Source organism: Vespa crabro, chromosome 22 (assembly GCF_910589235.1).
Source record: "Vespa crabro chromosome 22, iyVesCrab1.2, whole genome shotgun sequence".
Classification (NCBI taxonomy): Eukaryota; Metazoa; Arthropoda; class Insecta; order Hymenoptera; family Vespidae; genus Vespa; species Vespa crabro.
In genome coordinates this window covers 498,533-523,157 of record NC_060976.1, presented here as the reverse complement: position 1 = coordinate 523,157, position 24,625 = coordinate 498,533, and the positions used below count along the sequence as shown (strand labels likewise).

General features: G+C 26.3%; 4 protein-coding genes across 11 annotated transcripts; 2 read left to right on the top strand and 2 right to left on the bottom strand.

Annotated features, from left to right (window-relative positions):
• Positions 1 to 52: 52 nt before the first annotated feature.
• On the top strand, positions 53 to 2,773 carry LOC124431890 (adenosylhomocysteinase). Its single transcript, XM_046980279.1, has 6 exons — positions 53 to 223; positions 887 to 1,077; positions 1,356 to 1,697; positions 1,781 to 1,996; positions 2,089 to 2,315; positions 2,413 to 2,773. The coding sequence occupies exons 1-6, from the start codon at positions 196 to 198 to the stop codon at positions 2,708 to 2,710; spliced, it is 1,302 nt and encodes a 433-aa protein (XP_046836235.1). The 5' UTR covers positions 53 to 195; the 3' UTR covers positions 2,711 to 2,773.
• Positions 2,774 to 3,652: 879 nt separating this feature from the next.
• On the bottom strand, positions 3,653 to 11,566 carry LOC124431883 (GATOR complex protein WDR59). Of its 4 annotated transcripts, none has more exons than XM_046980265.1 (20): positions 9,779 to 11,566; positions 9,075 to 9,160; positions 8,938 to 8,987; positions 8,733 to 8,868; positions 8,441 to 8,654; positions 8,231 to 8,364; positions 8,014 to 8,163; positions 7,620 to 7,779; positions 7,466 to 7,545; positions 7,324 to 7,390; positions 7,042 to 7,250; positions 6,710 to 6,973; positions 6,484 to 6,634; positions 6,223 to 6,416; positions 6,011 to 6,147; positions 5,649 to 5,861; positions 5,450 to 5,576; positions 4,361 to 4,521; positions 4,031 to 4,284; positions 3,653 to 3,946 (listed from the first exon to the last, which is right to left on the bottom strand). In XM_046980265.1, the coding sequence occupies exons 2-20, from the start codon at positions 9,126 to 9,128 to the stop codon at positions 3,807 to 3,809; spliced, it is 2,895 nt and encodes a 964-aa protein (XP_046836221.1). In that variant the 5' UTR covers positions 9,129 to 9,160; positions 9,779 to 11,566; the 3' UTR covers positions 3,653 to 3,806. The 4 variants fall into 4 exon arrangements, with proteins under 4 accessions (XP_046836221.1, XP_046836220.1, XP_046836222.1 ...); XM_046980264.1 differs by lacking the exon at positions 9,779 to 11,566 and adding an exon at positions 9,378 to 9,396; XM_046980266.1 differs by lacking the exon at positions 9,779 to 11,566 and having other exon boundaries at positions 4,176 to 4,284; positions 9,075 to 9,357.
• A 2,014-nt stretch (positions 11,567 to 13,580) lies between these two features.
• LOC124431879 (ER degradation-enhancing alpha-mannosidase-like protein 3) lies at positions 13,581 to 21,139 on the bottom strand. 4 transcript variants are annotated; one of them, XM_046980247.1, is made up of 18 exons: positions 20,999 to 21,139; positions 20,733 to 20,900; positions 20,626 to 20,671; positions 20,451 to 20,551; positions 20,281 to 20,320; positions 20,092 to 20,204; positions 19,852 to 20,005; positions 19,630 to 19,758; positions 19,386 to 19,557; positions 19,157 to 19,314; positions 18,993 to 19,097; positions 18,544 to 18,888; positions 18,293 to 18,454; positions 18,127 to 18,225; positions 17,744 to 18,061; positions 17,450 to 17,663; positions 17,257 to 17,369; positions 13,581 to 16,835 (listed from the first exon to the last, which is right to left on the bottom strand). In XM_046980247.1, the coding sequence occupies exons 2-18, from the start codon at positions 20,852 to 20,854 to the stop codon at positions 15,147 to 15,149; spliced, it is 4,080 nt and encodes a 1,359-aa protein (XP_046836203.1). In that variant the 5' UTR covers positions 20,855 to 20,900; positions 20,999 to 21,139; the 3' UTR covers positions 13,581 to 15,146. The 4 variants fall into 4 exon arrangements, with proteins under 4 accessions (XP_046836203.1, XP_046836204.1, XP_046836205.1 ...); XM_046980248.1 differs by having other exon boundaries at positions 21,004 to 21,139; XM_046980249.1 differs by lacking the exon at positions 20,999 to 21,139 and having other exon boundaries at positions 17,471 to 17,663; positions 20,733 to 20,874.
• Positions 21,140 to 21,299: 160 nt separating this feature from the next.
• On the top strand, positions 21,300 to 24,019 carry LOC124431902 (multifunctional methyltransferase subunit TRM112-like protein). 2 transcript variants are annotated; one of them, XM_046980301.1, is made up of 3 exons: positions 21,300 to 21,404; positions 22,212 to 22,313; positions 22,394 to 24,019. In XM_046980301.1, the coding sequence occupies exons 1-3, from the start codon at positions 21,300 to 21,302 to the stop codon at positions 22,586 to 22,588; spliced, it is 402 nt and encodes a 133-aa protein (XP_046836257.1). In that variant the 3' UTR covers positions 22,589 to 24,019. The 2 variants fall into 2 exon arrangements, with proteins under 2 accessions (XP_046836257.1, XP_046836258.1); XM_046980302.1 differs by lacking the exon at positions 21,300 to 21,404 and adding an exon at positions 21,809 to 22,054.
• Positions 24,020 to 24,625: the final 606 nt, after the last annotated feature.

Here is a 24,625-nt window from a genome sequence, read left to right as displayed (position 1 = left end):
GAAGGTAGTAAAGAGGGGGAAGACTGAAATTATTCGATAGTACGTACAGTATGAGATGGCGTGGGATAGAGTCAAGTTTAGTTGATTTTATTGCGATTTATTGTTGATATTTTGTACTTTTAACAAATTGATTGTCGTATCAATTATTCATAACTTCTTTTCATTGATTAGTAGAATTTTCAAATTTTGAAAAAGATGTCTTCAAAACTTCCCTATAAAATTGGTAAGTAACAATAAAAAAAATTTATAAATATTTGGTACCTTTATAAACACGTGCCTTTTTATTACGGAACAATGATTCTCTAGTTATTATATAGAAATTTAAACAATTAGACTATCATAAAAAAATCTATATTATATTTATAATCTATTTATAATCTAAATTAGAATATATATGTAAAAAGTTTTATTAAATCCTTTTTTCCCCCATTATATATACGTTTTTTCAGCATAATTGTATGTCGAATTATTTTAATATATGTAATATTGAAAAGTTTAAATAAAATATGTGATTATGAATTGGAAACAAAAAAATGTATAAATTTGTGAACTATTATATCATCAAGTTATAATATAATGCTTGTTTTTTTATTATTTAACTCTAATTTCTTGTATAAATAATCTCTTGTATAATATATTTTTAATAAATTTATATTGGAATATTTATTGTATGAATGCATTATATCATAATATATCAAGCTATAAATAAGATATATGTATACATAATAAATAAGGTAATTCAATTACTATTTTACAATTTTAAATATATAAAAGAAATGGAAATTTTTGCTTTGTAAATGTAAATTAGGGTTCATGATCTATAGAACTTTTTTTAAAGTGATCTATTAACATTTTCATTCAACATTTTGTAACTTTATTATTGCAGCTGACATATCTCTGGCAGAATGGGGTAGAAAAGAGATAACTCTAGCAGAAAATGAAATGCCTGGTCTTATGGCAATAAGACGAAAATATGGTCCATCTAAAGTATTGCAAGGAGCTCGTATTGCTGGTTGCCTTCATATGACTGTGCAAACTGCTGTTCTTATTGAAACTTTAATAGAGCTTGGAGCAAAGGTAAACTTCAAGTAAGACTTAATAGTAATAATTCTTGAATATACAGTTTATAATTTATCTTATAAATATTAATTTTTGCAAATCTTAACAAGATTTAATCACAAGCTACAAACTTATTTTTTTGTGTTACTGTGACTTCTTATCATATCAACAGTATAAACTTTGACCCTTTAATAGAATCACGATATTATAACAAATCAAGCTTTAGAATATTATAATATATAAGATATATATTTCAATAAAAATTATGTTCAAAGAGATCTTTTATTGCAATTAAGGTACAATGGTCATCTTGTAACATCTTTAGTACACAAGATCATGCAGCTGCTGCTATAGCAAGAGCTGGAGTACCTGTTTATGCATGGAAGGGTGAAACAGATGAAGAGTATCTATGGTGTATAGAACAAACCTTGATATTTGATGATGATAAACCTTTAAATCTAATCCTTGACGATGGTGGTGATCTTACAAATCTTGTACATACTAAGTTTCCACAGTACTTAAAAGATTGTCGGGGTATATCAGAGGAAACTACAACTGGAGTACATAATCTTTATCGTATGATGAAGGAAGGAACCCTCAAGGTGCCTGCAATAAATGTTAATGATTCTGTTACAAAGGTTTGTTGTATATGTATTTAATCTTTAAAGTTTATAATAATATAATATAATAAATTATTACAATGATATGTTTTTTATTTCAGAGCAAATTTGATAATCTATATGGATGTAGAGAATCTTTAATTGATGGTATCAAAAGAGCAACTGATATCATGATTGCTGGAAAAGTGTGCGTGGTAGCAGGATACGGAGATGTTGGTAAGGGATGTGCACAAAGTCTTAGAGCATTAGGTGGCCGCGTTGTTATTACAGAAATAGATCCCATAAATGCATTACAAGCAGCCATGGAAGGATATCAAGTAAATGTCGAAAATATCAATTAATTTGTTATAAATGTTCCATTTTTAAAGTTCCAAAATTTTATCATAAATAATTGCATTATTTTTTTCAGGTAACTACAATGACACAAGCATCAACAATAGGTCAGATTTTTGTCACTACTACAGGATGTAAAGATATAATTTTAGGTGAACACTTTTTAAACATGTCAAATGATGCTATTGTTTGTAATATTGGACATTTTGATTGTGAAATAGATGTTGCATGGTTAGAAAAGAATGCAGTCAGTAAAATCAATATTAAGCCTCAAGTGGACAGATATACTTTGAAAAACAATAGGTAGTTATTCAGTTGAATATTAAATATAAACAAAAAAATATAATGAAATACAACATATAATGAATATATTAAACTATTAAAAATATTTATATTCTAGACATATCATTTTACTCGCAGAAGGTCGTTTAGTTAATTTGGGATGTGCCACGGGACATTCTAGTTTTGTCATGAGTAATTCTTTTACAAATCAAGTATTAGCGCAGATTGAATTATGGAGTAAATCTGGATCATATGCCATAGGCGTTCATATGTTACCAAAGAAATTAGATGAAGAAGTTGCAGCATTACATCTCAATCACCTTGGTGTAATGTTAACCAAGTTGACAGCAGAACAATCTAAATATCTTGATATTCCTGTAGAAGGTCCTTATAAGCCCAATCATTACAGATATTAGCCCTTTTGCAAACATTCTTTATGTACTTGGACAAAGACAATAAAACAAAATATTAATATCTTAGCAATTTTTCTTATATATACAATATACACACACGTGCGCGCACTCACACACACACACACAAGTATGTATTCTATTTTTTATAAATTAAATCCTTAGAAATAACGTTATAAAATAACTATTTATAAAAACAAATAGTTATTTTTTTAATTTATTCCATCAATATTATATTAAAAAATTACCATACACGCATTATAAATTATTGGATTAGTTTTTTTTCACTATTCGATTAGTTTATGTACACCATAAATCCAAACAAGAAAATAAACAGATAATTTGTAACCTAATTCACAACATACAAAGGACAAAATAATTACTTCGTTAATAAATTGAATATATTTATTACTTATTTAGTTATCTATTATGGTTAAAAAAAAAGTTGTTTATCTTCCGTATGAAGTTAATCCACTAATAAAGGTAATATAAAAAATTTCGTTCATTCAAATTATAATATATAAGCTAAGCTTAAATATATAGGCTTTAGTTTGTTAGATGGACATTTTTAATTGTTGGAGTGGTTTGTGGATTTAAAAATCAGAAAAAATATCATATTTTGGAAACTGCATTGCGCGAAGAAGAAGAAAAATTACGATCTATAAAGGAACCAGAGCTTGCACGAGAAAAAGCAATTCGCGATGAACGTATAACATATTTTTTTAAATGATACATTATACAATGTTAATATTAAATATAAATATCTATCAAATTCTTATTTTCAGTCGAATTACAAGAGATGGAAAAATTATTTCTTAATTCATCTTTTGTCGAAAAGGATCAAGAGAATCTTGTTAACCAAGAGTGAAATATTAAAAATAATAATAATAGCGAAAAAACAGTAAATATTAGTGATCAATTAAATCTGTCATTATATAATTCAAGAAATAAGGTTACAAATAGATTATGTTTATATTAATAGATTTGCACAACTCTTTGTAACAGGTAATTAATAAATCTCTCTTTTTTCTTAAAAAATATTATTTTATCATAACACGTATTATCTGTCATTGGTATATACAATTTTGCTTCTTTGTATTATTTACATTTTTAATAGTATAGAACTTTCTTGCAAACAACAACACCCACAGCCTGCTGGGCAAACTGTTTCATTAACAAACCAGGCTGCTAAGTGTTGAGTATGTCCACCATGACCACAAAGAATGCAGAAGTTGCTTGGTCCTAGAAATATATATTGTATTAATATGAAATGATTGGAAATTTATGAAATAATTTTTTATTATATTATAGCAATCATACACAAACCTCTAACTGAAATATGACAGACTACACATTGAAATGTTAATCGTTTACAGTTTAAGCATTGAGGACCTCTACAAACTTTACCACAGATTTGACATTCACTTTGGAATTCAACACCTTTATGTATATCAATTGGCATTATGCTTACATGCTTCAACACTTGTGCTCTTGCATCTAACAATTGCCATCTATGTAGTACCTCCGCGTATGCTTTTTTGTATCCATTATAAAGTGCTGTATATTTTTCATCAAGTACTCTGTTTATAGATACAGACTGTATCTTACTTTAAATTTTATAACAATTTTTATAAAGGTTAAATTCTTTATACTTACTTAATATTTTTAACAGAATCTCCAAATGTATCTTGTATAATTTTTAAATCATCTAGAGATTCAGACCATGAATTGGACCTATGTGGTTTTAAATTTGGAAAATTGCATCCTTCTAATGTTGTATCTGCTAGATGAATTGTATGATATGGGGAACCACCAGGCTAAAACATGTCTTTTATTAATATATTACTTGTGTTATAGCAAAATATTTTATATCGAACTGTGTTATGTAAAAATTTTATAATAAAAAATAATGAGTAACTGCTAACTATATATATCCGTGTTTATTAAGAATACAATTCTTTATCTATATTCTTAATACATTCAATACATTTTTACTATTTATATGTGAAATTAATGCATATGTATGTAAAATATTTTTGATATTTGAATTTGAAGTATTATGTAAACATTTAAAAAGAGTAAAATCAGCTTTTTTGACACTTCTACTTCAATAATATTGATAAGAGTTAAGGAACAGTATCTTTATGACAAAGCAATCTAAGAACCAATATATTTGAAAAACACACTTTAGAACAATATTTAAAAGAAATACGTTACCTTCAACCACCACTATTAGAAGTATTCGCAGAAAGCCTCTATAACAAAGATAATATTGTATCAGTTCTTAGATTACTCATAATCTAAGAGAACATCTGTACATGTACATTATAGTACAAAAGAATAAAATATTAAAGCATAAATTGCTAGCAATATATAATGAATCTTTTATAATTACATATGGTTCTTAAAATCCTTAGTCATTATACAATAAAGGAAAAAATGAAATCTTGAACTGCATTCATACAATTTCATTATACATTATCGTAAATATAATATATAATTTAGTAATTTATTTATAGAATAACGTAGAAGTGTCAGATTTAATTCGAAATTCTATCTTCAACTATGATTTTGTTTGAATTGTCAGAAAAAGTAACAGATAAAATAATTATTACTATTTCATCATTATATTTTTTTTGTCAAATATATGACTGTCTTATCATTTGTGCATATACATAATAATTAGCTAAATATCTTAAAATAATTCTATAAGTTATTGCTTTTACAGATAGTGAGATCACTTACACTAACATTAACAGATTTGCTAACTATTCGTGTTTGCGTAGCATCTACATTTTCAGATCGATAACTAAATGCACAGCTCAACATACCAGCCATTTGTATGTCAGATTGATTAGCATAATGTTGAATTCTGAAGAACAAACATACGTAGAATATACTTTTTGTTGTATTACAAATACATTTTTTACAATACAATACTTACAAAGAATGAATTAAATTTTGTCCGAATGGATGTAAAGCCCATGGAGCAAGATCATTATCTGATGTTTGAAATAAGTTTTGTCCTTTATTGGAAGAAGATTGTGATATAACAAGTGCAGCTAAACACCAAGCTTGTACCAAATCAGCTCTTTCCAATGTAGCAGCAACATTTGCATTATACTGACACATAGCTGGAATATCTGTAATGTTAATACTACAACAAAAAATAAATTTCAAAAAAAAAATCACAAAGTCATTGACAAGCAATGTATGAAAAAACATTATGATAATTATAATATAATGATTATTATATATTATAATAATGCTATGTTAATAAAATATTACATTTTTTGTTATACTTACATATATTTTTCTGCAAGTTCTTTACTAACAAAAAATAGAGACGAAGCTTCGTAAATTGTAACCAATGAACGATAATTTTTACAACATGGCCTGTCGTGTATTCTATTTGTACCATGTAAATTACGTCTTATGTTTTTCTATTAACATCAATTTTATTGTTATACTAATTTAAAGATAATATATAATAACTGTAGTAAAAAATATTAACTTACACGATCTTGAAAATAGAAAGAACTGATTGATATACCATCATTAGATGGCACATAAGTATTTGGATACATATTCATAAAATTTTCTCCATTATTAATTCCACTTCCTAAAGCAGATAGTGCTCTAGGTGTTATACTTTCAGGTTTTATTGAAGATCTTCTTTGATATGAAGAACGACCAAAACATACAAGTATACCTGGAGAAATATTAGTATTATAAATGATCTTAGAACATTATTGAATGTTTACAACATGCCTACAAACCTACACAACAAAATTTGGCACCGGATGTTCGAGGAAATGGTATATATGCATCTTGATAAGTAGTACACATATTAGAGGAATTTAAGAAGTTTGCATTATCCTGTATATAATAATCTAGATGATTGGTTTCATTTTCATCTTTTTTACATATCTATAAATAACATAAAGAATATAAAATAATGTAGTTAAAATATTAGAATACAAAATAATATCATAATTTATTTACTTGTTCTAACGTTATAATCAATTGTCTAAGACATGGTTCCAAACAGGAACGGTTTTTTCTGACGCGTTGTTGAGCAGTCTGTTTCAAAACTTTTAATAACTTTGCCATTGTTGCATTATCAATGCTTGTTCCAGGACAAAATTGGAATGTAGGTTGTGCATTGTATGGATAGTTTCTAGGAAAATTTACTTTAAGTACTACGTTATAATTTGTATTACATGCTGTAACAGTACAGCTTCGTTCATTTGCATCCATTGCATTTACCTAAATAGTTTTATAATGTTTACAAAGATAATAATAGGTTCTATTATGTTAATTTTAAACTATATTACCTCTATATTTGGTATATTCATGTTTATCAAGGAAAATTCTTGTTGTAATGTCTTGGGTTGTGTAGGTGATGATATATCCTTTGTATTTTCAGAAAATGTACTTAATTCCGTACTCGATGTAGAATCATCAATTTTTGTTTCTATATAATTTGTTTCCTGATTATTCTGCGCATCATTTATTTGAAGTTGTTGAACGGATTGCAAAGAACCTATAATATTGTTTAAATAAACTTTGTTATATCTTAACAGAATTGAATAAGTATATAATTAATTTATACGTACTTAATGCATTATCTTTTCCATATTGCGAAAAAACGGAGGCATTATCGTCACTGTCATGTCCACATAACTAAAACATTATACTACAAATTTCTTGTTCATTTCATGAATATTCCATTAATACAGTGTTTTATAATTATCTTACCTTTTTTAAAAAAGGATCAATTTTAAATATCCTTAAGCATTGATCCTTTGACCACGTAATTAATTCATAGTCAGTGTTCTCTGTGTACAGTTTAATTGATAGAGGGAGAAAGATTTCCTTAATTACTAACATTGTTTAAAATACTATATAATACCTAATTTTTTATGTCGCCATTGGAATTCTAAGACAACATCGGTATGTCCTACGAAAGTATATATAGGTGCGCTAAGATTTGATGTATTCCATAATAAAAGACTATTCTCTCCTCGTCTTAACTGTGGTACTACTATCGTTACTAATCCTTCTCCAAAAGGCTAGAAAATCAATGTTTTAATATATTAAATATAAAATTGTATGCATTTTATATATTATTATAAAATGTTTATAATTATGACTCTTTTCTATTTCTAGATGAAATATTTTACATATTTAATTGGCTTATTTAATACTGTAGATTTGACGTCAAAAGATAAAATGAGATATCATCTCATAAAAAAATGCAAAAGTAAAATGTGAACATAAAATAATATATATTTAAGTTTACTTACTGTATATCGTGCTCTCCATACAGGAGAATTTGTTGTTAAGATATTTTCTGCTTTTTTTGGATTGCCAATATCAAAAATTTTAACTGTACAATCTTGACTAGATGTTGCTAATTGAGTTTGATTAAATGGACACCAATCTAAACCATGTATCTAAAGTATTATAAGATTTTATTAATTATAAAAGAAACTAGTGTGTAGTAATACTAAAAATAACAACCTTTGTTAAATGAGCTGCTATATATTGAACAGGACTATTTCCTTTACGTTGATCCCATATTTTAATATCTCCATCATGAGTAGTAGCCAACGTATGTGGTGATAAACCATTCCAACGTACTTGTGAAGATCCCGCTATATTAAAAATATTTATAAAGTACAACAATTATATATTTCATTCTGAAAGCATATATTATTTATTTTGCTTTACCAACTGCTGATAAAGATAAACAAGGTCTTCGTTGATCTCTTATGTCCCAAATATGTATAAAAGTATCAATACTACAAGAAGCTATAATGTCAGGTTCTTTTGGATGCCAATTTATATCATTAACTACACGGGTATGTGCTTTAAGACCATAGATAGTTTGTAGCTCATATCCACTACTTACTGTAAGGCTTAATATTTCTATACGAGTATTACTCTGAAAAAACAAATATTAATTTAAAAAAATAAATGAAATTATTTAATAATGGTGAATCCATCAAATTTAACTTCTTACTGATATTGCACATAAGTGACAATTTAATGGTGTGGGATTCCATTCCGCAGAACCTACTTCATATTTACTTTGTCGTTGAAATTTTCGTAAGGTTTCCTTGCATTCATCCAATTGTTTTATGGCAAAATATCTACGACTGTAGAATATAGAAACTTAATAATAAGTTTATAATAATAAGTAAATAAATTAATAAATATATGTATACCCAGCTAGTAAAACATAATTCCCAGTTGCATCTATGGCCATAGTATTAGCCTGAAATCAATAACAAATATAAGAATTATGTTTCATTATTGAATTATATTTATTTTTTAAAAATAAGTTATATGACGTTCTATGTACCTGTAAGTCACGGTGCTCCGTAACCACATAATCATTGCTCCAACGTTTTGACATTTTACAAATGAATACAAATGCTTGTCAACATTCTGTAATAAGGTTAGATAAATTTAAAATACAACAGATTGTATATATGTAGAAAGAAACTTATTCCACGGATCTAGTTATATTTAAATTATCAAAGTAATTATTAAATTGTGGAAAACCAAGTTAATAAAAGAAAATAAAAGTTTCAATTCATTTTTTGCTTGTTGCATAAGATTCAAAATATAAATGCAATTAAAGTAAAAACCAGAATCTATATACGTAGGTATAATCTTGAAAGCACTTCCATGAATAATAGTTTAGTTTATTTTTTAGTATTAGATGGCAACCTTGTCTGTTTCGTTTTTGGTGTTTCAACGTTGATATTACCAGATTGGTAAGTGTACATTGTTCAATCGTGACCAATCCTGTTGTTGAATGAAACGATAAGAGTTTTCAATTACGAAAACGAAGACGAGAATTCGGTTCAATTCCCTTGGTATGTGTATTATGTATGTGATATAAGAAACATATATGTTTAAAAAACAAATTTTTTTTGTGAACTACTTTCTTCTATTTAATTTGTTTCTACCTATGTTAAAAGAAAGTCGTTTTTATTTCTCGTTCCTCTATTATTTAACTTATTAAAAAAAAATATTTCTATAAATAGTAAAAAAAGTAACCTTTTGCTTTTTCCGCGAAATTTATCTTCAATTATTGCACTAATCGCCATATGTTTGTTGCGTGTAACTCCGTATTCCATGGTAAATATATTGAACTCTAGAAGATAAAGAAATAAAGGTTAAGTAATCGTTTTCTATTTCTTATTTAATAAAATGTGATTGATGATGATATTTTATGTTTTTATTATGGAACATACAATCCATCTTATATATCGATGCATTTTATTTAATTATACCATCTATATCATAGATTTAATTTTTTCGCGGCATTCGTCCTTTTGAATTCGATTAAAGCAATCTGTAGCGTACTTAAAATTTAATTATTTATATAAAATGTAAACATTTTAAAGGCATTTAGTACTTTTTAACATATTCTATATAACTCTCTCTCTCTCTCTCTCTCTCTCTCTATATATATATATATATATACACGCACACAATATTACATTAAATATTAAATGTGTAAATATGATTATTATATAAGTGAATATAATGGTGTATTTTTGATTTCCTGATTCGCAAAAAAGAAAAAGAAGAAAGGTTTCTGATATGTAATAAAGCATTTAATAAGTTTTTTTAATTTTAATATATAATACACCCCGCGATAAAAAGATAGTATACTCCTAAATATTGCTATTTTTTGAATGTGATGAATCTTGATATTTCCTTATATATATATTTCGATGGAATTCCAAAGTTGTTTTTATTGGAAGAGTTAAATTGAAACGTAAACAAAAGGATTCACCAATGTGATAAAATGATGACATAGCCTCGAGATTCTTTTTCTGCTGTTATTAAACCGTCCGACCGTGTACTGTATTATTGTGTGTGTTTGTTGTCGTTTTTTTTATTAACATTTTACTGTGAGTAGAGAAAAATTTTTATCCAACATCGAAATAAAAACGGTTTCGGTACTACATAAAGAGAACCATTTCGTTTCAAAAATTACACGCATTATATATCGAAGCGGAAAAATAGTGTATAATTTATTAAAAAATCCACAAGCATACAGTAAAAAAAAAAGAGTTTTGATCAACCGAAAGCAGTAAACAATCATGAAAAACGTGAGATTTTAAAAGAAGCTTCAAATTTTGAGTAAAAAAGATAAGTATTCTAAGGTGATCAACGAGATCATCAGATCTTAACATAATTAAAAATTGTTGGGCACAACTTGCAAGAAATGTTTATGAAGATGGAAGACAATTTCAATGTTTTGCAGATTTAAAAATGTGCATTAAATAAAAATGGATAAAAGTACAACCAAAATATATTAAAAAAACTATTTAAGTGATCCTGAAGTTCATATTTGAAGTGTTCCAAAGTACATTTCGGAAGTGTACTTCTGAAATGTATATTGGCTATTTTAGCAAATAAAAAAGAACATACAAAGTATTAAGAATTGTTATATATTTTATTATATTATTTTAAGTATTTAAATCACATTTTTTTGTTTATGTGACATCATTTTGTCGTACTGGTTTTTTGTATTTTTTTTTTGTTATACTAACAAAAAACTTTTTAGCCTTTTTGTTTGTTTGTAATATAATGTATTTTATAATAAAAATGTATACGTATCAAAAGTATATTTGTTACATTTAAGTGATGAAAACATTGAATTTGTGAGGTATTCCATGTTTTTGTCGTGAAGTATATGTGTATATATTACATTTATATATTACAATGTACCAATTATAAACAGAACCATACAAACACAATATCTCCTTTTTACTTTGTTGAAAGGTTTGTTAAAATCATGCAAATAAGATATATATCTTTTATTATACACACTTAATACATTACTTAAAACTATATCAGTATGTTTTTACTTCACGTGCTCAAGAAAAAAAGACCAAAAAAGTATAACAATAATGATGGTTTTCCCATGAAATATATAAGGGTATTGATTATTTTCGAGGTAAATACAAATTCTGACATATTTCAAATTATGACAATTATTTATTATTTATTTTCTTTTCTAATTCTTCTATATTTCTATCTGTAACAAAATTCTTATATCATCCATAAAACATATTGTAGTTGCTGCTGTTAAAGTTCCTACTATAAAGAATCCATCAAACATTACATTCCATATGCCTAATCCTTTAATAAATCTCTGTGAAACTTTTTCAATTATATCCTGTTCTTTATCTTCTCCTTTAGTTCATATTAGAAACTATCTATTATTAAAATAAATTTCTGACTTCTTGATTATATGGTTAGTTAATTCATTCATATTTTTTACATTATCTATATTATTCTTCTATTCATTTGAATCAAAAGCATTTTTTATGTCTAGTGTAATAAGTATAACACGCATTGTTTCTTTTGTTGGCCTTTTATAGACCTGTTTTATTGTTTCTGTCACAATCCTTAAGGTATCCATTGATGACCTTCCTCCTTTATAATTGCATTGTATTTTGGAAAATGCACTGCTTTTTGATCAAAGGCATTAATCTGCTAAGAATAAGTTTTCCACAGGGATGAACAAGAGCTATATATAGGGATTTGTAAGAAAGTGCTTCCAAAGGATCTATAGGAATCAAAACTAGAAATTGCTTTTTTGAGGTATCCAGAAAGGCTCCACAATACCAAAAAATATTGTACATTACATACAATACTTCTGGGTATTTTCCTATCATAGTTTTTAAAGCTTCATCAAGGATACCATCAGATTCTATCACTTTGCATATCTTGCAGGTCTCTACATCCACTGTGTACAGTTCATTCTCCTCAAAATTCTTATCTTCTATTCAGATAGTTCTTTTTTTCTGTGTAAAGAACTCATTTGCAATCTCAATGAGCTATTTTTCTGTATCTTGAATATCATACTTTAGTGCTCCAAACTGTCTTATTATTTTATATGGCTGATTGCAAGTATTACTATCCATCTCATTGCTTGCCTTTTTCTAGTAGCAATTTTTGTCAATCTTTATGCCACTTTAAAAATTTTTCTTTGCTTCCTGATATGCTTTTATCAGAATAGCTCTTTGCTCTAAATTTTTACATCTCTGTATCTTCCTTCTATTGGCTATACATGTTTTTTTCCTTAATTTTTTTATATCTTCAGTCCACCAAAATAATTGTTTCCTGATATTTCTTATTTGACTGCTCTTTTATTTAATGATATTATCATATTAATGTAAATTACACGTAGTACGTTTAAAATTCAAACAATGTTAACCATCTCTATCCTAGTAAATACCACAAAAAGCTTTCAGATCTTAACAACATTTGTTGACGCTATAACTCTCTATCACAAATCTTTAGTTTCCTCAAAACAATCTATTGCAATTACAAATGTATGTATTACAAATGCATTCGTAAAAATGATCGATCATAAAAATAAATATCCTAAGATTCAATTTATTATAAATTTAAATAATAGACTGTACTATAAATAAATCAAATAAAGATTACCGAGTTTTAATTTTTTGAATATGGTATATCTAACTGTGTACTATTGAAGGATGTACGAAATATCGAATGATAATACGAATATAGCAATTAGCAGATATATTTCTCTCTCATTACTATATTTTATTATCTCTCATTACTATATTAAATGTGACTAGATGCTGATATATTTTTTTACAAAATGAATATTTTTTATTTCAATAAAACTATAAAAGTTTAATTTCTAAATACAGACAGTTTTCAATACTGTCTTAAAACATTAAATTTATTCAATTTACATTTACATATTCATTTAATATATGAAATTTCACAATGCATATAATTTTTCTTATGATTTTACTCTAGAGAATACAAATTTAAGTACAGGCAATCAACATACACGAAGTAATAGATTATACAATATAATATTCTATTTATTTTATGTACAATAAAATATATGTGTAAAAATGTCTTTTGGCATTTTACATGCATTGTGTCATTTTACTATTAGAACACAAATATATGATACCAAAGTGAAACTTCCATTATTTACATTTTTTGTGGAATTATATATATATTTATTAGATATTTTTGTGGAATATATATACATATAAATATATAAATATATAAATATATAAATATATATATATATTCCACATATACACGTATGAATTATATAACAGCTGAAATGAAAATTAATGCAAAAATTTTGTGCATTTTTATGAAACATAAAAATAAAACTGCTAAAAATTCATAGCTGTTTTTTATACTGCATTGTGCTTTGCATAAATTTTATGAATGAAGAAATCATATAAATGCAGTAAAACAAATCTATATTATCATTTTATGAATATTTTTATAATCAACTACTCTTTAATTAGCCTTGAGATGGTATGCTTCTTTATATTATATACTACATACAATTTACTATACACACTTATGTACATTTAAGACACATAATTATTACAATTAAATCATAATTTTTACATTGCCATATATTGTATAATTAATTGAATTTTTATAATTTTGATAAATGATTTCAAAATTTAGTACATACTTTGGAAGTAATATTTTTACTTTTAACATTAATGCCTATAAAATTAATTGCATTTATGCAGATTCATTGTGATCACATGTTTTGTTTGAACATCAAATATCATCGTTTCTGGCTCTCAAATGTAATTTGATAAGATATAACACAAATACTGTAATAAACAGATGAAAGATACTATTAGTATTCTCAAATCTTTGTTTTTAACATTAAATAATAATATTTAACAATTAGACTTTTCAATTTAGTATTTTTATCGGAAATATAATAAATGGAAAAAAAATGTGTTACAATATTCATTAGATTGTCAATTTACGAAATATTTTCTTATTTCCATATTGTAATTAGTATTGGAAAACATGGCACCTATTTAAAGTAGAAAGTACTAATGTTAGGGCAATAACAAACATTAATATTCTCTGGAGTAATAGAAAATACAATATTCATATACTATAAAGTGCACGAAAACTATACTCTAATTATATAATATATAAAATGTACATCTGTTAGAGCCTTTACTTCATATCCTTCCCAAAATCACATTAGTCTAATTTCCTATGTATATACGCTATATTCTCTAATAAAACGCGTATAGACATGCATCTTAACAATATATCTTTTCCCTCCCCCATACTCTCATTTCACAATACATTACATATTCATTCTAAGCACCAGTTTTTTATAATTTGAGAGTTTTTATAAATTCAGAATATCACTGAATTGTAATTTGTTCACTGAGTTCTTTTATTATATAATTATAGTTTATCATTATATAATACATTTGGTAAATATAAAAACTTCGAAACTCATTGCACCTAAATTGTTTGCAAAAATATTAGGTGCATTATCAATAAGCTTTGTGTAAGTAGAAGATGATTTTCTTTGTTACAATAATTATAATTGCCTAAATATAGAAAATCATTATTATAATTCATCATCGATATGTTTTATTTTATATTTCTTGTCATCATTTTTCCTACTTTTAAAATTGATAGTATAATCTTCCTTATATTTTAAATCACTTTCTTCTTTTAAGTTATATTTTGTATTAGATAATCTTGCCTTTTGATGAAATTCTGTAAAAAATTTCGATTTTTCTTCATTAGATGCCCATATTGGTTTTTTAAATTCTTCTAATAGATCTGTAGATATGACATTATTATTACTATTTTTTTTGGTGTTTTGTTTGTTAGTTAATTTATTTTTATTATTATTTTTAATTTTATCATCAATTCCTTCTTGAATTTCTTGTAATATTTTTTGAATTTCATCTTGTGATACAGATTCTGTGACATAAGATTTCATTGTACCTTTAGAAATAGGAAATAAAAGATTGCCATCATTAAATGAAGTTTTCTTATATGAAGTTTCTGTCGTACTTTCTTTATTTTTAATTGTCTTATCTATAGCATCTACATTTTTCTGTTGTGTTATGTCTAAAGATACTAATTCTTTTTCTTCTATATTTTCAATTTTATTTTTCACACTCTCATTTTTGTTTTGTTTTAAAACATCAGATTGTATTGACAATTTATCTGATTCAGTAGTAATAATTTTATTTTCATTATTTTTAACCTCTATATAATTAGAAATATTAGATTCATCTTCATACTTTTGTAAAGTGTTTTGTTCAGTATTTTTGTTAACTTTCTCTATCTCTGTCCATATAAAATTTTCAAAATTTTCATATTTTTTATCATAATCTTTATTTTCATCCAACAATTTAAATAGATCCTTTGTATTAATTTCAGGATTACTTTCATTATTATCATTTGTGAAATCTACCTCTTGTATTAATGCAACATATGCACGTTGCAGTTTTAAAAATTCAGGATCTTTATTACCACCAAATTTTTCTAAATTTTTTTGCCAATCATCCATTAATATTTCTTGGTATATATTTTTCACAATTTTACCAACATGATCTAGAAGATCTAAATGTTGTTTAATGATTTTATCATCTCCATCAAATATTTCTCGTAGTAAATGTCTTAAAACAATGTATTCATTAATTTGTCGTATATCAAATCTTGAAATCTTTATAAATGGCGTTAAACCTGGCATTGTGGACCTTATTTCTTTGAGTTTTGTTGAAATCTCTTTCAAATATAAGACAGTAAGATCCATTTTTGTAAGTAAATGTTGTTTTAATATTTTTTGTTTATTAGAATCCATAAGTTGACCAATGGATAAAGCACTCGATGGATTTGGTGCAATTTCACTTAATTCTTTTAAGAACCATAAAACTTTTTGTTTCAAACTTGCTACACTGAATATATTTGTATCCACACCTTGCTCTGTCATTATCCAGTTGTAATAACTTGTCAATAGGAAAGTCCTAATATATAATCCAGTTTTTTGGCCAGATCCAATGTACATTTGGTTTACAAATACTTCTTTCAATTGTTGCCATTGCTTCTCCAGCGAAGTTGTCGCTTCTGAATTTTTTGTCATGTGAATAAGTGGTACATTTGATTTAGCTGTAACTCTTATCTCTCCTCCAAGTGAATCTTTAATAATTTGTGCAGATAAATGACGAAACTCAATAGTGTCCTGTTGCTCATTCTCAGTATTAGAAATTATATCTTCTTGTAAATCATTGTTTACAAGACTCTGTTAAGATAAAAATGAAATTCCTTTTTAGTTTATTTACATAATATAAAACAAATATAATGCAGAAAAGTTATTGTATGTAATGGCGGATTTATGCACATAAAGGCAAAATGAAGATTGTCGTCCATCAGACGTGGCTCCGTAAGATAGAAGCCCCTACACTAGCATATAAATAAATTTATATTATATAATAAATTTAATTTAATATCTGGTGATCGGTATATAATTCTTATTTCTATATTTTCTACTATAATCGAATGTGGATAATGTATTTTTCATTTCATCATTTATATTAACAATTGAACCGGAAAAATATGTATTTTGTATAATTGATTTATTCTAATCAGGTTCCTCAAATTTGCAACACCTCGGGTTCCTTGAAGGCTAAATCCGCCAATGATTGTAAGATATTAAGACAAACCTGTGATGTTATTTGCTGAGTGAATAGAGATTTTAAAGAACCTTTCAATTGTTCAAACATTGATAAATCAGTAGGTGCTTTTAGCTGAACTTCATCCTTTGAAAAAAAGTTTCCTATCGATTTGAATAAATATTTATTATTATATATATATAAATTTTTTAATATTTATATTTTTTTAAATAAACTTTTTTACCAATGGTAATAGTAAGTTCACCTCCACCTGCACTAATAGCTTTAATCAATTCAGCAGCTTCCACACTAAAGAGAAACACAACAGGTATTGTCACATCATCTATTTCTTTCTCATCACCAGACATAGCGAATATTGGAGACGTTGCTGCACTAGTACCAGCTACATTGTCTAATACTATTCCTGCTATAGCACCGGCTTTTTGAATTCTTCGAGCCTGTATTAATTTATTTAACAATATATATAACAATATATATAGATCTTATTTTATTACTCACGTAGTTATAGAAATCTTACCTTTTCCATGAACATGCAATCGCCACGATTCATGATCACTATTTTATTTATCAATTTGTCTGTATTAAGAAGATCTGTACAAGCTGCAAGAGGATATGTGAACACAACTTTCCCAGTAACTTTATTAAAACTATGTAATTCAGGACCAAAATGTGCTGGTCCAGCTAAAAGTGTAACTTTTTGTGGTGGATACGTTTTAGGTTTTATAAACGTAACTGCTTGTGGCTTAGTTTCTGTTTGTTGCGACTGAGTTATACTAAGTTCAACCATTTCTTGCATAAATAATAATCCTTCTTCAGAATCTTGTGGAGTTTTTGCCTTGAAAAAGTAATATTTTTATTATGAAATGAATATCATTTTAATTTATATAAAAAAGAAATTACATTAGAAAATGTATGCAATAGTTGCACTCTTCCATCTGCTAATGTTAAAGTTGTTATACCCATTTCACTCAACATTTTCAAATGTTCCAGATTATTAGCCTGAAATAAAAATCCATATTTATTTATTTTGAAATAATAATACAATATAAAAACTGGATAAATTTACTTGAAATTGGGATGCACTTAATCTTCTTTTTATAGGACGTCTTGGACAAACATCTTCCACCATATTTCTTAATGGTTGTCTAACTGATGCTGGGAATAAATGTAAACTGTTGGGACATGTCCGATCAAATTCATCTACTTGAACAGAATCTCTTTCAAATTCCTAAAGATATTTTAAAAATGTAAGCAGTCTATATTGAATTAATGGAAAATATTTACTGAACACATTTATGACCTTTGTTGAAGACTTACAGAAGAAACATTTGTTCTTATTGAAGCTAACGTCAGTGGTAGTAAATGACCTTCAGTTGTAAAAATAAATTCATCCAAATCTAAGACTAAATCAGCTGGTTCCACAAATAACAGATATAGGTATTTAAGCGTCTCTGATAACACAAAACTGTCCATAGTATCGGCATGTTTATTAGTCCTAACATCCGATACAGCAGCATAACCACACGATACTCTAGCGTATGTTTGAAGACTCTTGAGTACTTTACGCCCAACTCCTAAATAGTAATGATCGCCTGTTGCACGGTATAGGAAATATGTTGATTCTAAAAATTCTGGTCTCAATGGATGATGTCCCCAATGTACCTAATTAAATTTGGTGGAAAATAAATTCCATTACAATGTTATAAATATAATAATTATACAAACATATGTCATAGAACAAATATATTTATTATCATATTATGTACCTGAAAATCAGTAGTAAAAGCTTCTGGTATAAAATTATGTCTTTGCATGACTTGATAAAGCATCTCGTGTGTTTCTACTGCAGGCTTAATGTCTCCTTTTAACACCTGCAAAAAAAAATGTGAAATAGATTGTGATATAAAATTGATAAAGATTTTATACATACTTGTAAACCAGGCCAAAAAGCTAGTAAAGCATCCATGAAATTTTTTGAATTCGTATTTGGTCTGTGCATATGTACATCTAACAACATTGGACCTTGACTCACATATTTCATGATAGCTTGATAGTGTTTATTAAAACGTCCCAAGTATTTTTCATCTCCTATATAATAGTAAATTCTTACTATGGCTGATATCAATAAAAATATTGGTAAAAGAATATAAAATTTATACCTAATAAAATATAAGCCTTTAGGCAGTACTCATAGTAGGAGTCTATACCTGCTCCTACACCAGAATCTCTACGTACCCAGTCACCCGAATTTACATTCAATACCGAACCCATTAAATCAGTTCCTCTATGACGCATTCTCCATAATACATCCATTGCTTTTTGTGCTTTTTCCTATATAAAATATATGTAAGGAATTAATTATCTTGAGTTTTTAATATTTTGATAATGTCAAAGAAACTATACCTCAAAAATTGATTCTCCGGTTAATCTTGACAAGGCAGCCATTTCTAATATCATGCTACCTGCACAAGCAGTACATGTCTCTCTTGATACTTCTGTGGGAACTCCCTTCATGCCATATTTTAGATTAATCTAAATAAACAAGATTATATATTATTATACACTCACATATAGAAACAACTTTTATAAAGCAATATTAACTAATCAAGTAGAAAGATACAATACTCTGCCATAAGGTATTCCAGTAGATGTATTGAATGCAGGTAAAAATCTGTATCCTAAATCTTTGGCTAGATCTAATAATTGGCCTCTATACCATGGCATTATGTCAGCTCTTTGTTGCAAATATTCAGCTAATATGTGACCACTTAAAAGACCTCTGTTAAGTATACATTAGAACATTGTTATTAAAATAATATTAACTATATGCAGATAGATAAAATAAACCTGATTCAGCTTAATTACCCAAGCATTCTGATGTTAGTCTCAAATAGAGACACTATTACGTCTGTATCAAAGCTAACATCTCTAGCAACAAGCTTTACTGCATTTTCAAATTCTTCCAAATCACCTAACACCTACAACATTAGTACCTTAACTGTGAACACATTCAATATCAATTTTATACTATTCTTATATTAATAATATTCTTACCACAAGTGTATCTAAGGTATCCACTAACGTAAGAGAAAAACTGCAAGCATATATAAAAGAAATTAATAAATAAACAAATTTATTAAAAAAAACCTTTTGTGTCACATTTTATACTATAGATAATTCTTTTAAAAAAATATGAAATATAATAGATTTTAATATATTCTTACTTTCCTAATGTAGAATCAATATCACCCCTATTTGGCTCTGATCCTCTATATCGTCCCTTACAGCTTAATGGCATTAACTCATCTGCGGGATAGGCATTTTCCTATAATTTTTCAAAAAAATGATTCAGTACCATCCAATTATTAGAAGATTATAATTAAGTATAGTATCATTTACCATATAAGCATTGTAAGCATGATAAAACATATCCCTTGCTTCGTCCCTACAAATAATACAAAGTTATTAAAAATGATAAATAATAATTGAAGGTTTATTATACATACTTTAATGCTTCACGTTCTTCTTTACTCATATAATCCAGTTGATCATCATCGGATGTAGCCATTAATGCACGTATGCTACATCCGAACATCAGCAATCCAAATAAGAGAGAATCACGAGCCATTCTTCATAAAAAAATATGTTCCTTTTTGTTTGTCAAGATGTCATATCTATAGTTAAGCATAACATTTTTCAAAAATATTTTAATTGATCCACTTCATCCAACAAAATTTTAATATTATTTAACACAATTTCAATAAAATATTACTATACAAATCTTTGCTCAGGATTTTTTTAATGCTTCTTCGTTGTATAATTTTTATACACACGAGCCATTGTTCGGTAAATTTAAAGATGTCACTAATGGAAGATAGTGTAACATATTTCTATCAATGTATAAAACAAGTAAAGAAAAAGGAGAGGAAGCACTGATGATCAATTTCTGCACACGTAGATCATAAACGTTTTTTGGTTATATCCCGAAAAATTTGATTTAGGAAAAATTCATCAAAATTTGATTAAGGAATCTATATTACAAGCAGAATAATAGCAAAGATAAAAAAGTGCTAATGACAGCTGATCACGCATTTTTATCAAGGCCAGATGATGTGGCCTCCGTTAGTTTGTTCAAAGTCTTCCACTTTGCAGCACTGTTCGACATATGTTTCGACATGTTATGTATTTATGTTTTGAAGGGTTCATTAAATAGTCTATTATTCTGTCATTACGACAGCAACCTTATTTAATATAAAAAAACAAGATATTTCGCACATCGATCTTCTTTTATTTGCATTATGTTTATTAAAATCAACGTTTTTCTTGATGAACTAACCTCTCATATCGAGAGTTAACTCCTACAATAGAAGCGTTCATGTGATTCGGATAAAAATTCATGGCGGTCTTTAATGTTCTTTTGAATTTTCACACTTAATAAAGATTTAATGTTACCTTTGTTCAATTTTCATTGATTGTTTTATTTATATTTATTTATTATCGTATACGTTTCTATAAAAATTAAAATAAAAATTTATAAAGAAGTGCACTTCTGATTATTTATTCAGAATATTATGTATAAAATATAAAATGTAAAGAGAGGAAATTAAAAGAAACATGAAAATATATATATGACATACTATGCTTACGTTTTCAACATTCTGCGCCGGAACTCTTGCGCGCGCATAGTATTGTTAATGCTGAATGAATATTTGTATACTGTAACTACAGTGATTTTTAATTTAAAAGAAAAATGAAATTGTTAACACATAATATGTTAACTTCCAAATGCTTAAAAGGTGTTACTGTAGGTTATCCTTTAGGGATCATCGTAAGTTTATTTCATAAAGAAACTTAAAAGATTAAAGACAATCTTAAATAAGGTTAACATTTCATGAACTTATAAATCTTACTCCAAAAATTAATTTTCATCTATTATTAAAGATTATTTGAAATATTATAATAAAACATTCTCAATAATTTTACAGGCAAAAGATATCAAAGTATCAGAAGTAGACTTCAACTCAGAATTTATAGCAAGGATCATACCAAAATTGGACTGGATAACTTTGTGGAAAGCTGCAGAGAGTGTAAGTTTTAAAAATATTTAATTTGATATGTGCACTTTTATATACAATGTTCATATTTTTAGTTAAAAGATTTTTTATAGATTGGACATGTTGGTGAACTTCCTCAAAACTTAATAGAAGATTATGAGAAAAATGAAGACTTCTTAAAAAAAGTACATCATGTGCTATTAGAAGTAGAAGTGATAAATGGAGACTTGTTATGTCCAGAATCTGGTAGAAAATTTCCCATTAATGATGGGATACCAAACATGCTTTTGAATGAAGATGAAGTTTAAATTTTATAAGAAAATTTATAAGTCATAAAATCATACATCAAAACATGTATAAAATTCTTGTATATTATCATAAATACTGATATTTGCAAATAGAATATAATCTTTATGTATTCAAATGTTATGATTAAGAATTCTATATAGAGCATTGTGTTTCACATTTTTATGATTTAATTTTTTCTATTTTTTATAATTATAATTATAAATGTAGGTAATATTTTTTATATTGTATTACAATTATGATATAAGAAGATACATTTTAATGAAACATATACATCTGGAACTATTACAGTTTTCATTAAATTTATTAGAGATAATAAATAAGTTCAATTGTTTTATTGCACAGATATGTATAGATACACGAAATACAATTTTGTTTTATCACTTGCAATATTTAATACACACCATTATTGCTAGTTAAAAGCTTACTATTTTTTATTTATAAATATTAATTATTTAAATGTTTGAATAATCTACTAGGAATGTGATATAGGCACATTCATTTTTCTCTCTTTATAAAAGTAAGATCATATTAAACTTTATGAATTATGAAGAATACATCCAAATTAGAGATTTTGATGAAAATATATAAATTCATTTTACTACTTTCAAATATTTGATAAGATCTGTAGTCTGTTAGAAATACCACACTTATAAACGGAAAAATACGTAAGTAATTTAATTACTTATTCAGATACTAATTATTGGAGAAAACAATATCATTATTGATTAAAATTTATCTTGTAAATGTATAAAATATGTTCTCAATAACTAATGTAAAGATTATAAGAGAGAAAGAGAGAGAGAGAGAGAGGGAGAGAGAGAGAGAGAGAGAGAGAGAGAGAGATACTTAGTTTAAAATACTAAATTTACTAAAATCTAATCTAAACAACTCTTTTATAGCAGGTAATAAATTCATGCAATAAAATATTCTTTTCCAAATATTCAAATGAACTTCTTTCTATCAAACAGAATATTTTCTGTTAATCATAATAGTATATATTCACATTATTTGCTATCTGTGATACACATCGATATACATTCACCAATATCTTATTTGTATAATATAATATTTCAAAAAGTATAGATGTGTTTAACATTAAAATATATGATTTTTTTCTAGCAAAATTGGAAAGCCCATTTGTTTTATTTGCATTCATTTCTGCATTTAGTATTACTTAAAATATAATGAAAATATATTATTTATCCATCATAATTTTTCAAAAGTTAAAAAGCTATAAAAATAGCTCTCAACTGATGTATCAACCACAGCCCATCTGTTCATAATCAGTAACTCGCATACTAGATCTTTTTAAAGGCAGGATTATTGAATGAAGCTATGAAAATACCTCTGTTTATTAACTTAATTACAGCACTTGTTTTATTAGTTTTATACTTGACATTCTTTTCTTTTTTTTAATTTCTTGTTATAAATCATATCTCAATTATGATTTATATTATATATTAATAAATTGGAATTTATACTGCAGATATGCGGAATTATATTTATTATTTTATATATCATGGAATGTTTGTATCATAAAAAATTAATATCCATATGAATATTTATTAAACTATTCAATTTAAATGTACTTTTATATTTAATTTAAATAATTAATACTGAATATTTTGGCTTTCTGTATTTATTAAATATCTTAATCTAATTAGTTTCTATACTTATTGATATCAGTTTAAAAGAATCCAAAGCTAGTTATGTTTTTACGTAATTTGAACCATTTATACATTTAGTATAGTATATCAGAAACATTTAAAGAAACAAGAATGATAGACAATACTATCTTTACATAATTACAATTATGGTAAATTATTTCACATTTATAAATAAATATTTCGTGATTATACTATAAATAATTTTGTAAATCATTGTTTAACAATAAAGATATAACGTAAAACAAAATTTTCTGAATATATATATATTTTTATATTACTAGATTTGTTAGGATATGTTAATGTAGAAGTGATGTGATATTCTTGAATCACTAATGTGTATCAGGATAATATATTCTCAAATCTTTCTAC

What these genes read in the sequence shown, in the direction of transcription:
- LOC124431883 (XM_046980265.1), bottom strand. Translation starts at nt 9,128, where the DNA reads ATGTCAAAACGTTGGAGCAATGATTATGTGGTTACGGAGCACCGTGAC. An exon ending in ATGGCGACATAAAAAATTAG is followed by an intron (nt 7,546 to 7,619) that starts GTATTATATAGT and finishes AACTGTACACAG; the next exon opens with AGAACACTGACTATGAATTA. An exon ending in TGGAAAAGATAATGCATTAA is followed by an intron (nt 7,251 to 7,323) that starts GTACGTATAAAT and finishes ACAATATTATAG; the next exon opens with GTTCTTTGCAATCCGTTCAA.
- LOC124431890 (XM_046980279.1), top strand. Translation starts at nt 196, where the DNA reads ATGTCTTCAAAACTTCCCTATAAAATTG. An exon ending in TTAATGATTCTGTTACAAAG is followed by an intron (nt 1,698 to 1,780) that starts GTTTGTTGTATA and finishes TTTTTATTTCAG; the next exon opens with AGCAAATTTGATAATCTATA. An exon ending in TATACTTTGAAAAACAATAG is followed by an intron (nt 2,316 to 2,412) that starts GTAGTTATTCAG and finishes TTTATATTCTAG; the next exon opens with ACATATCATTTTACTCGCAG.
- LOC124431902 (XM_046980301.1), top strand. Translation starts at nt 21,300, where the DNA reads ATGACAGCTGATCACGCATTTTTATCAAGGCCAGATGATGTGGCCTCC. An exon ending in TCGACATATGTTTCGACATG is followed by an intron (nt 21,405 to 22,211) that starts TTATGTATTTAT and finishes ATAATTTTACAG; the next exon opens with GCAAAAGATATCAAAGTATC. An exon ending in TGTGGAAAGCTGCAGAGAGT is followed by an intron (nt 22,314 to 22,393) that starts GTAAGTTTTAAA and finishes GATTTTTTATAG; the next exon opens with ATTGGACATGTTGGTGAACT.
- LOC124431879 (XM_046980247.1), bottom strand. Translation starts at nt 20,854, where the DNA reads ATGGCTCGTGATTCTCTCTTATTTGGATTGCTGATGTTCGGATGTAGC. An exon ending in ATGCTTACAATGCTTATATG is followed by an intron (nt 20,552 to 20,625) that starts GTAAATGATACT and finishes GAAAAATTATAG; the next exon opens with GAAAATGCCTATCCCGCAGA. An exon ending in TAAGTGCATCCCAATTTCAA is followed by an intron (nt 18,226 to 18,292) that starts GTAAATTTATCC and finishes TTTTTATTTCAG; the next exon opens with GCTAATAATCTGGAACATTT.